Here is a 12,528-nt window from a genome sequence, read left to right as displayed (position 1 = left end):
CCTGAGACCCCGGCTGCCCACAGTCCATCTACGACCAGGCTTATTGCTGATTTACAATTGCATTATTTTATCAATATAACACATAACGTGAGGCCGGCCTGGATTCCTGCCAGGGCTCTGCAGGAAATGACAAAACTTGGAAGTTTCATTTCGTGTGTGGGAGCTGGGGGATCAACACAGAGTGGCAGTGGAGCAAAAATCGAAAGCTAATTTGTAGAAATATTAACAACGTTGGTTGTTTGTTCAAACGCTTAAACAAAAGCTCATGTTCACATTTTGTTTACAAGGGACCTTTTATGGTCTCGTGGTGATGACTGTTCTCTCTGTCCTAACCTTACCAAGTTGTTTTAGGTGAAACTTGGATGAACCAATTAGTTTCTGGCTATAACTCAGGACAAAATTTCACACAAATCTCTCTGAAGTAATGACATTTTTAGATCCAAAAGGACAAAGAGAAACTTCACTGAGACACCATAATACAGTCCTGCAGGGATGATGTATTTCTGCAGTCAAACCTGAAGTCACCCTCCAAAAACCAATGGGATTTTTTTTTTTATTCCAGAAAATAAACTGTGACTAACAAAAGCTTCAGATCCTTACAAATTTAGTTAATCAGATAATCTTCACAGATGAACACCAAGACTCTAAAGCAAGCATTTGTTTATTATCCAACTGACTGGTTTTGCACTTAAAAACCTAAAAATTAATGCCTTTTTTCCCCCAAGTCTTTATTTGCTTTTTTAAAAAAAATAGTGCAATAAATGTTGTATCGTGAAATAATAATAAATCATTTATTTATTTTTTACTTTGATTTATTTGTGAATAGAACTTTAATCAATTCTTTCATTGAACAACAAAAAAAAGCATGTTGAGCTAGCTAGCACCATAAAAGCTAACCTCTTCAGTTGTCAATGAAACTGTGTTGGCTAGCTTACATTTTGCATATCCGATTTACCGGCTAGCTAGCTTAAATTTAGCGTATCTGATTTAGCAGCTAGCTAGCCACTATATAAATACATGTAGATGTATTTATTGCTGGTTAAACTTCAATATCAAATATATTGAGCCCAGTAATATGGTCTAGATGTATTTGACTGGATGTAGTCTCTGGGCTCAGATGCAGTAGTGTTGCATCCAATTTATTCCCATTAATATCCCATTAATTCCCATGGAAACTTTCCAACTTTCCAGGAATTTTGCAACCCTAATCAGTGCACATTGATTATTTTCTTATATTTTCAACAGTATTTGTAGGTTCCAGCTTCTTTAATGTGACGATTAGAAAATCTTCTCTATTTCATTTCATTATAAACGACCATTTAATACTTCGTAACCTTTATTTCCTGCCTGTTTCTGTCTCCTGATGTGAACACACACACACACACACACCCCTATTTGAATGAAGCTGTTCGATACTCTTTCATTTGATTTCTCTCGTTTCTCTGCTGCTCTGATTGATTTCTTTTCAGTCTCTCCTCTATCTTTAGTCTCTCTCTCTCTCTCTCTCTCTACATCCATCCATCTTTCTCATATCCTAAAGGTTTTTCTTTTCTTTTTTCCTCCTCCCTCTAAATGTTATTTCTCTCTCCACTCTCTCACCTCTCCTCCTCCCTCTACAGTTTCTCTGTGTGATATGAAGAATTGATTATTAGTCTCATTGAGCTTTGAATTTAACCACTTGATGCTGATTGTGGTCATTTTCAGTCATTTTAACTTCATTTAGAGATATTGTCTGTGTCTGTTCTCCCTCTCCTGCTGCTCAGGAAGTGATATTGCTTTTATTGTTGACTGGTCTCTCTCTCTCTTTCTTTCTGGCAGGGCGGGTCACCCCAGCACACCCTCAGGAACCGGTCAGGACGGCGAGGAAAACCCGGCGGCGCTGGCTGAGAGCTGCTTCAGAGAGCTGCTGGGCAGGGCGGCCTATGGCAACATGAACAATGCTGTCCGACCTGTCTTAGTGTGAGTACCTGAGCATTAAGACGACTGCAGTAACACATTCTGAACTGCAGGGGGAGTTTACATGAGTTTTTCCAGCTGTGGTGCATGTCCACGAGCTTCTGATGCAGCCTGTATTAACACATGTTGATGGAGGGCTAATTTAAAGCAGCAGTGTGTTGGATTTAGTGACATCTAGTGGTGAGAATGTAGATTGCAGCCGCTGAATTCTCCCCGTCCCCTCCCCTCCGAGTCTGCTGAGATAAAATTCTGCATAAGTCTGTCGTGTTTTGTTGTGTTTATCTCCTCTCCTCCTGTTTCACTTGTTACATTCAGCTCAAAAAGTCATAGATGGACAGACGTCAAGACCAAACCTCTGAACATCAGGACAAAATATCAGCGTTTTTTTAAACTGTATATTTAGACACTGTGTATTAAGTTGTTAATCTCTAAAACTGTAGGTAAGAGCTGTAACAAGCTGCGACAGGCTGCGGCGTCAACATAAAAACATGAAAGGCCTCTATACAGAGCCACTATTTGGTTCAGTTTGTCCTCTCTAGGCTACTGTAGAAACATGTAGAAAAGGACCCGCTCCCTGTGTAAACTACTCATTCTAAGTGAACAAAGACACAATGATTAGTTTTAGGTGATTCTACACTAATAAAAACATGTTTTTAGATATATTCCATTTCTGCCAATAGATCCCTGGACATGTTATATATATAATATATACAGTAGTTTCTGTGTTGTCGTTTATTTATTTTTAGATAATCAGAGAAGGCAGAGTTGTATCAAAACGTAACCATTGCTGCATCTGTTTTAAATCAAGGCAACAAAGATCCACCGTCTCCTTCTCACTGTACAGAAACTCTGCAGGGTTCAGATTCATAACCTGCTTTATTACATGTTGGAGTCATGGCACAGACGGCAGGAGAGGTGTCAGGACAGCAAATAAACCTGTCGCCTGGTCGCGCACACACACACACACACACACACACACACACACACATATACACATACATATTTATATATATATAAACACACTTCCTGACAGACACACAATGCATGCACGCAGACACACACACTCACCCTCCTCTTCTTCCACTTACATTAATTTTCTCAGACACACTTACTAACACACACTCTGTCTGACTCACTCCGTCTCTCACACACACACACACACACACACCTCTTCCCAGCACACAGAGGAAATTAAATGAGCTTTCTTATCACGCAGGCGGCTGCCGTGTGAGCGCGGCACACTGACGCCACCCGGTGACTGTGTCCTCCCCTCCCGGGATTTTAAATATCCTCGTCTGCGCCCCCGTCGGCCTCGCTGCCTCCTCGCCACTCAGCACGGTTCACATAAATTGGACAATTACCGAGCGAACGGCCGAGGCCCGCTGAGATTTTCTTCCCCCCCGTCACAGTTTGTTTCTGCTCTGCTGAGCTGCTCTGAGTGCAGGCTTCACTTCGGTCCTTTTATCCTCGGCAGCTTCAGGAGGAAAAGCTCATTTAGACATTTAAATTAGTGTGTTTTTGTATTCTGTATTTTTAGCCCTGCTAGGAGTGTGGCTCCAGGGACGGTGATGTCAGCTGGTTAGTTAGGAAGCTGGTACGACAGTTTGGTCCAGACTTCAGTCAGGGTCTTCAGATTAGAAATCCTAATGTTAGGATTTACCTCCACATGCTATCTGTTAGCATGCTAGCATACGAACTTTATCCACGTTAATGTCTTAGTATGATCTACTTAAAATGGTATTTTGTTTTCCTTTTTTGCAAATAACTTTTAAGAAAAATTGACATACTTACATGTTATCAGGGGTTACCAGTAACTAACAATGCTAACAGGCTAACATGGTGAACGTTCTACTAAACTTCCATCAAGATTTTTTGCTAAATATATACGTAACATATACTGAAGCATCTTAACATCTATGAGATGGTTTTACAGGGAAGGTTTTTCTGCACATGAGCTGTTAGCTTCTAGAGGTTCCCTCAACCCCTTGGACTTGGAGCCTACCAGAATTTAATGCACCTACATCCTGTAGTAGTAGTTCTATTAATTATCATCCCACTCCTAAGCAGCTGTAATAGCAATAATGGCAGCAGTAATGCTGAGTGTGAGGAGACGGAGGATGGTGCTGCCACTCAGGGCCATTTGAGTTGAGAATCATTACCAGTTTGAACATCATGGGCTCCCAGGGGCCTTTTCCTGGTAACGCTGGAACGATATTGGACTCATTGTCTTCCCACCTGTAATACTATGTGCACTCATATAGACACGAACACATACACATAGCAAGGGTCCTTTATAGCTGTGGGATTGATAGGTCAGTGTTAGCAGTATGAACTGAAGCCCTGATGGTGACAACGCAACAATAACTTGATTTGTCACCGTTAAAGAAACACAGCTGACCGTCCTGTTGTCAGGTCATCTTTCCAGTCAGACAGAACTAGTGCAACAACCTCGAGTAAAAGAAGTATCTCAGTACAAAAATGTGTCTTTGTGAACAGTAGATCTGTCACCTTTAACTCCAGCTGACCTTTAACTGTGGATTGATCCATCTCTTTACTGAAGTATCGTCATGAAATTTGGCTTCACACATTCACATCCCCCTCAGGATTAATTGTAATGATTTTGATGATCTCTTAACTTCTCCTTCAGCAGCATCATCAGGTTGAAATGTTAGTTTGTCTTGTTTTATGACCAAACACCTGCAGAGCTAATGGCATTCTCCGTCCTGTTCTTGTGAACCTGATATCTCAGTAACACCTCATGGGAATTGCATCAAATTTGGCACAAACATTGACTTGGACTTCAAGATGACTTGATTAGACTTTGGTGGTCAAAGGTCAAAGTTACTGTGACCTTACAAAACACATTTTTGGCCTTAACTCAATAACGTTATAACTATAATCTTAAACTGGATGAATGATTTTTGTCATCAAACATCTGGATATTCAGTAATCAAAGAAACAAGCTGAGCAAACAGCCGCTCTTGACGTCCTGTGTCTGCCAAATAGCATCAGAAGGAAACATTGATTTTTAAAGTGAAACTGTTTTATTCAGTGTTTTTACTGAAATTTAATTACTAAGTCTGTTTGATTTGGAGAGGAGGAGACCTGTGTGGAGTTGTTTAACAATGCAAAAGAATAACTCTTGATGTCCTCGTGTCTAAAATTACCACCTGTGCACAAGAAATATCAAAATCTAGGTACATATAAATGGTAAATGGCACTTACAATAATGCATTTAAATAATCTCAGGTCCAGATAAACCAATGTCTGTTTTTCCTCTGAGGTCTTGTCTAAATCCGATTTGTACCTTTCCATCCAACTAAAGAAGCTGTACGTACATCACACTGTACATTTCAGGCTCTCGGCTCTCGACACTCGGTAAACAGGATTTACATCGAGTGAAACAGTAGAACAAGCCTCAGCTCCTACATCACTTACAAACAATCAATATTGAGGCGCCTGAAGGTCTGAATGGCTGTAATGGGCTGACGATTTACTCAACGTCCATCACAACAGAGTAACACAACGTCCAGAGAGAGGAGACAGAAATTAAAGCAGACAGAGAGAAGTGAAAGGCCTTGTGTTTATGTGTTTACGTTCATAAGAACTTAAATAACAGTCAAAGTGTTGGTGTCAGGTAAATGTAAATTAATGGTGACGGACAAACAAACTACACTTAATTCTCAGCTAGAATCAGTGAGGAGTCCCAGGTATTTAACCTCTTGGAGATGGTCCCTGCAACCTTTAAGGATAGGCGGTGTTGATAATACATGGATGGACGAATGAATTAATCTGAACACCACAAATTTATGGCACCCAGTTTACTGTTACAAGCCTTAGGTTCTCTCCAGAGTTGTATATGTCTATAACCTTTTAAGTTCGAGTTCGGCATTTAAGCTGTGAACACCTAAAACCATCAAGTCTAAAAAACAACAACTAAATGTATGACTATACAGCGTCTCGAGATAACTTCTGTTGTGAATTGGCGCTATATAAATAAAATTTGACTTGACTTGACTTGACTATATCACATCTGTCTTTGGTATTTCCCGGAAGTTTCCCATAATGGATGAAAAGGTTGTTCTCTGTGAGTCAGAGGTCGCCATGATCTTGGCAGGAAGATTTTAGGATTGGCAGATTGTCAGCGGACAGATAAAGATATCAGGTTTGTGAAGAGGCAGATAGTAAAACTGGTGATTTCTTGCTACAAGTCTAAGTCCTGCCCCTATACCAGTCTTATACAGAAACTAAACCAATGTCTATCAGTGTAACTTTCACTCATGTACTCGTCCATTCTTGTTTAATTTGCTCAGCCCGGTTGTTAGACTGAGGCAGCAGTCGTTTATCCCCCTAACTATGATTATTTCTGTTTTAATTGATGATAATATAGCCTTGCTGTCCTGTTGTCTGTGATTTCTGCTGCTAATTAATTCTCCAGAGAGCTTTCCCAGAAACCAAGGACACTTTGATTGATGGAGAGAAAACACTGACAACATCTTTTTTAAATTTGACATAACATTTTGTTTCTACCATTGGGCAGTTCTGTGGATATAAAGTCTTCCTGACAGGGTTTTAACTGCTGCTGTTTTTAGCCTTGAGTCGGAATGACAGGTTCTAAATAAGTTGAGTTGTAACAACAGTAACCCACTGCTGCTTGCAAATTCAATTAGCCACCGAGCCTCTTAATGCCGCCATTAACAATTAATTACATAATATTACTGTGACTGCTTGACATCTGTAGGGCCTCCTCAAGAACGAAGCTGCATTTAATCTTTATTTTTCCCCCCTCTGCTCTCATTTCAAGTCCAATTTATTTCATTGGTTTCCTTTTTGCCTCAGAGATTTTTCCAGTTAATTTGTTCAAAGCTTGTTTATCATTCTTCATTAGTGCTTTCTTTGAGTTTTCAGCAACCTTGGTTCAACAGGTAACGCCAGCAGCCAAGTACACCATAACCTGTTAGTTTAAAAAGACAAAAATATGGCCATGTGTATGGGTAAGATATGGGATTTTTCCAGGTACTCATTTGTAGATTATACCATCCTTTAAGGATGACTCCAGGATTTTTTTAACTTGGTCCTTATTTTCCAATCTAATGGGCGTTTGTCCACATCAATAGACATCCACTAAAGTTCTTGTTTTCGCTGCTGACAGCCTCTGATTTTTATTATAAGTATCTGACAACATCATGGATATGGTTTTTATAAAAGCATAAGAGCCTTTTTAACCAGAAACACTACCAGACTCCATTGACAAAAATAAGAATTTTACCGAGCAGAACACAGGAGCTGCAGCCTCGGTCTGTTAGTTTGTTTGTTACTGTGTGGTACTTTTACTTAAACAAAAGTATCTGATTACTTCTTCCACCACTGAAAGTCACACAGTAACACAAACACACTAACAGATGGAGGCAGTGGTATTCCAGCAGCTCCTGTGTTCTGCTCAGTAAAATTCCTGTTTTTGTCAATGGAGTCTGGTACTGATATATAGTGACGTTTCTAGTTAAACAAAAAAGATTGTCTATCTCTCACATTAGGTGAATATGTCGGCTTTCTGGACTCATGTTAGATTAGATAAGGATTTTGAATACAGTGCTTTTGTCTTGGGGAATGTGCGTTAGACACTAGTCTGTATTTTTTAATGTGTTTTAGTCAAAATAATTCATTGGATTGATTATGAAACTGTAAGATTAGATGATGTGTGCTGCTGCACTGTTATTCAGGTCTGTTTCCACAGTCTGAGACAATCCCACAATCCTTTGTTTCACCCGGCAACACCTCCCGTTTTCTCTGTTGACACTTTGTCAGCGCTCATCCGAGGTCTGACACCCAACACGGAACGCACAAACACACACAAACACACACAGAGGCCTGCCCTCAGCCTCCAATAATCAGTGTTAAAGACTGCAGTCATTCCGAGTGTGTCATCTTCATGCTGCCAGTCTGTTGTTGCAAATGAGTGAGTGTGTTTAGGCTGCATCTTTAGTGTCACCTCCAGCTCTAAGCACAGACTCGTTGGCATCATGTGCCCCCTGCAGGCCAGGCAGCGCCACATCAGCTGCTCCACTGACAGAAAAACCCTGCTAGGACGTTTCTTTCCTTCTTTCTTTCTTTTCTTTTTTTTTTTTTTTTTTTTTGGAAAATTGAGTGTGACAAAGTGATGGAGCGAGACCCGGTGGACAGAGGGTAAACCAAAGAGCTGATGTGCCTGAAAGTGAGAGTGTGGCGGAAAATGAAGACCTGATGGAAGGGATTCAGAAAAATGACACCAGGTTTTCATGACTCAAAGGTCATGTTTTATTCAGCTCATCATTTTATTTTCCAATATAGGCTGCTAAATATTTCACTGTGCAAGGTAATAAATACGTGCTCTGTATTCTAGTGAATACAGCAGTTAGTCATGCTTCCCCTGGGCAGTGTGAATGACGGGACAAACCCTCTGTATCTGAGGAGGGAGTTTGGGGGTTTAAATCCTGCACACTTGGCTGATTGTTGTGTTTTCTGGACTTAGTTTGTAATAACAAGAAAAAGAAGATTTACTTTTACAAAGACTCTTCTTCTGCTTGTTTATTCCAACTTGGTTGTTTTTTGAGCAGCACTAGGCGACAGTGGAGAGGAAAAACTTCCTTTAAGAGGCAGAAACCTCAAGTCAGACGTCTCAAATAAGGTCTGTGGTTTTAACACAAGCTAAAAACCTGGAAGTTAGCATGTTAGCACATGTTTTCAGGTTTTATTCTCTGACATAAAATGGGTCAGTAAATCCCCCACTCCTGATGTTTGAAGCTTTTACGTGTCTTAAAAAAGGCGGTTGCTAACGAGTGTCTAAATGAGACCACAGAGGTTGTTGGGAAAGAAAGGCTTTTGTAGAAGAGGTCAGAGCTAAATGAAATGACAAGTTGGGTTGATGTTGAGTCGTGCCATCTTCATTATGTTCGCATATCTTCAGACAAAATGCGCTCCTCATCCTCTACATGGTTGTCTTTTGAAAGGGTACAGACAATTTTATATCTGAGTCTGAAGTTACAAATGATGCTTTTCCAATTTAAATTCCTGTTAACAACTCATTATACAACTGAGTTTTTGACCACAACATATACTGTTGCAGGGACATAGGTTGTCGTTTTTCAACTGAAGAATTTCCAGGTGCAGTGAAACCCAGTGGGGCCTCTGACACAGAAATGAAGTGTAATGTATGCAGTTAGTGTGAGGTGTGAACGCTGTGGTGAAACACTCAGTGACTGGTTAATATATTCATGACTTATTACGGCGTCACGCAGGAATCTGAGAGTACGACAGCGGCAGAACTGAACACTTTGATCGGTGTCGTCCAGTCTTCAGCTTTCCTCTCTGTTAAACAGTCACCATGTTTCATGTCTGTGGGTGAAACCAGTTCTCCTCCTGCAGAGCTCCTGCAGGAAAGAGAAGGAGGAGGAGGAGGAGGAGGGGAGAGCGTCTTCAGACTATAAATAGCAGGGATTGGGGTTAACAGGGGGGAGGAGGGTTTTGGGGGTTTGGATTGACGTCATTTTGGTGAACTGTTCTCATACAACCAGCTTTCAATCCTCTTTATCGCTGTCCTCTTTTCCTTTCTCTCCCCCTTGTTGCTGCCTCTTTCTTCCTCTCTTCTCTCTTCCTTTCTGTCTCCAACACTAATTTTATGTTTGTATCAATCTCGACAGACTTGTTTAAAATGGCTGCTCTGACAGTGTTTAAACTGAGTCATCGTCGAATGGTTCATCTCTTTGTTAGGGCTGAGCATCGGTGTAAGATTTTCAGTAGGAGAGCTATAAAATACTTTGACTGAGATACTAAAACTGTATTTTATTCACTGCCTTATTCAGAGTTCCCCACAGGAAACTGGTAAATTTACTGATTTACCTCTTTTTGACGGATTAAGCCGAGCTGATTTTTGATACGTAAACGTCAATTTAATAGGCAACATTTTTCAAAAACATGGTCGTTTTTAGCCGCCAAGTTGCAGCTTCAAACGATGTGAAGACTCCTCAGTTCAAACAGAGAGATCAGCCCTGGTTTAATCAACCCATCGGGTCAACGGAGAAACCTTTGTGTGAGGAACAATCCTGTAGAAACATCAATGAGCAGTTGATTTCTCTTCTTGACACGGAGAAGAGAAACCACAGAGGGCGATGTCAGTGTCCGGTCGGAGGTCGTTGGAGGTGGTTTAACATTGCAGACATGAAGGGAAGTGTTTGTGGTTGTGTGTGGATGAAAGCTGCTCAGTGTCAGAGAGCCAGACACATTAGATATAGCTATGGATGTTTGAGATATTCTTCATGACCTCCCAGGTTTCAGTTCAGCTCTTGGACGTCATAAGTGTTTGAAGAAAAGCAATGACCTTCAAGTCCTGGAAGAATAGAACAGAAAGCATCCATTCAAATCTGAATTTATTCTGTGCAGCTATGAACCATCAGGTTTTATCGATTTCTTAAAGCTCATATGGAATTTACACTATTTACACCATTGTTGAGTGGTTACAAAAGTAACTCATTCACTGATAATAACAAAGAGTTTTTCAGATCCTTTACATAAGTAAAAGTACCACACATGTATAGGATTCCTACAGAGATAGACTGGTTTGTTGAGGAGTAAAATCCCTTTTGTTGAACCAGAGACATCGCCAGATCAGTACCAGACTCCACTGACAAAAAAAAAGTTCTGCTCAGTAAAATTTTTACTGAGCAGAACATGGGAGCTGCAGGATCTGAACAGTTCTTCCACCACTGAAAGTCACACAACACCACAAATAAAAACATAAATAACCTAACCAACAGATGCAGCAGCTCCTGTGTTCTACTTGGTAAAATTCCTGTTTTTGTCAGTGGAGTCTGGTAGCAATATATGGTGATGTTTCTGGTTAAACTAAAAGGATCTTGCTCTTTAATAAAAAGCAACATTAGGTTTCAAATTGTGAGAATACTGGTGATGAGTGACTGATCTTTTATTAAAAATGGTTTTCGTCATACAGAAGACTCCTTTGGGCTCTAACCTCTTTAACATAAAACTCTTAAAATGTCCTTTTAAAAACACTTGAATACTGAATATCAGAGAGTAGGCCTAATGGATTATCCTTGTAAACACTTCAAGGTCATGTGATATATAAACTACTGAGTGGAAAAAATACAAAACAACCTTTGTGTGGAGGCTTATCTATTTGCAGTGGTTGTCCAAACACAATCTGTCCTGTCCAACACTGGAAGATACAGATACAAACATCATCTGATAAAGAGAAAATCATCTGCACTCTGCACCATATCTCCTCTCTCAGCTCCCCTTATATTCTCTTATCCTGGAAAACAATCCCTTTACTTTTCTGCTCAGGAGCTGAAGCTCAAACTACAGTTTTTTGGGGTTTTTTTGTCCTTGTGAGTCACTGCAGACAAGACCATTAGATGAGTCACTATAATATGAAATCACCAGAAACTTCCTCACTGTTATTCGTCATCGTGAATGTGTTTCTAAGATGTTTTCCCATCTGAAAATATCGATGTTTTTGAAGAGACATTAACAGATGCTGAGGCTGCTCTGCTTTATTGGCTGTTTCGATATTGAACCACTTTAAAATCTCAATATGCTGGTAAGACTCTGAAGACAGAGATGCTGTAAGCAGGTGGGTGAATAAGTCAACCTCCTGCCTGTGTGTGTGTGAAGACATAAATAGCAGATGTATGTTATAGATGAGTTTACCTTGAGGCTGCAGGTCGACTCCCACAGAGACGAATGAATCTGTCGTCCTCCATCTGCCACTCAGCGCTCGTCTTGCCCGTCTCCTTCAACACCCACACGATATTTTATAAAAACTTTGACCTCACGTGGATCAGCTCAGAGTTCAACTTTAAATACATGGGCGTACCTTCACCTTTCTGCCCTTTTCCTGTGATCGAGTTTTCCTGCATTTTTATGCTTTTTGTGTGGCTGATCCTCCTTTGCATTATCTAATTATATCTCTTTATATTTAGCTGTGAGTCTGCAGGCAGCTTTTAATTCAGTTAAACAGTTGATCTGCGTGATTATGGCTCAATATTTAGCAACGCAAAGCACAACACAAGCATCTTTGCTAGTTTTTAGACAAAAGCAGTTGTCATTTTCACATCCAGTGCCCACGTTTTTTAAAAAGCAAATGCACTTGTGTCCATCTGAGTGGCGTTGTTGGTCTTAAAATGAGGTGTGGTCAGTAGAATTGTTGGAGCATTGCTGTCTTGAGGCAATGAAAAGCAGTCGCAATATTGACCAACATTGCACTAATTCATTGTCAAAGAGTGATACAAAAAAAACAAAAAACAACTAAGGTGAACTTTTAGATTGGCAATCTGCACTAAGAAACACTTTGGAGTTTGTAAAATATAAGAGAGAGGTGCAGGGATGATGTATTGATGATGTATACAAAAAGCCAATGAGATTTATTCCAGAAATAAACTAAAGTTTCTGATTCAGGTTTAGTTGATCAGATCATCTTCACAGATGAACACCACTGTTCTGATGTTTGAATCCTAAATCCAACCTCCAGAAGTAAGAAGCTAATGTTAGGCTATAAACCAACTACACCACGGTCACATG

The 12,528-nt window shown here is 40.2% G+C and overlaps 1 protein-coding gene across 3 annotated transcripts in view; it reads left to right on the top strand.

The window, feature by feature from the left end:
• The window catches only part of efr3a (EFR3 homolog A (S. cerevisiae)), a 106,476-nt gene that overhangs the window by 62,713 nt on the left and 31,235 nt on the right, over positions 1-12,528 (top strand). For all 3 annotated transcript variants that reach the window (XM_018674929.2, XM_051069776.1, XM_018674928.2), the window contains one exon: positions 1,819-1,959. In XM_018674929.2, coding sequence (XP_018530445.1) covers positions 1,819-1,959 — 141 coding nt within the window. The remainder of the gene's footprint in view (positions 1-1,818; positions 1,960-12,528) is intronic.

This window comes from Lates calcarifer, linkage group LG4, assembly GCF_001640805.2.
Source record: "Lates calcarifer isolate ASB-BC8 linkage group LG4, TLL_Latcal_v3, whole genome shotgun sequence".
Taxonomy (NCBI): domain Eukaryota; kingdom Metazoa; phylum Chordata; class Actinopteri; family Centropomidae; genus Lates; species Lates calcarifer.
Note: the sequence above shows the minus strand (reverse complement) of the source record. Positions and strands in the feature narration are given on the sequence as shown.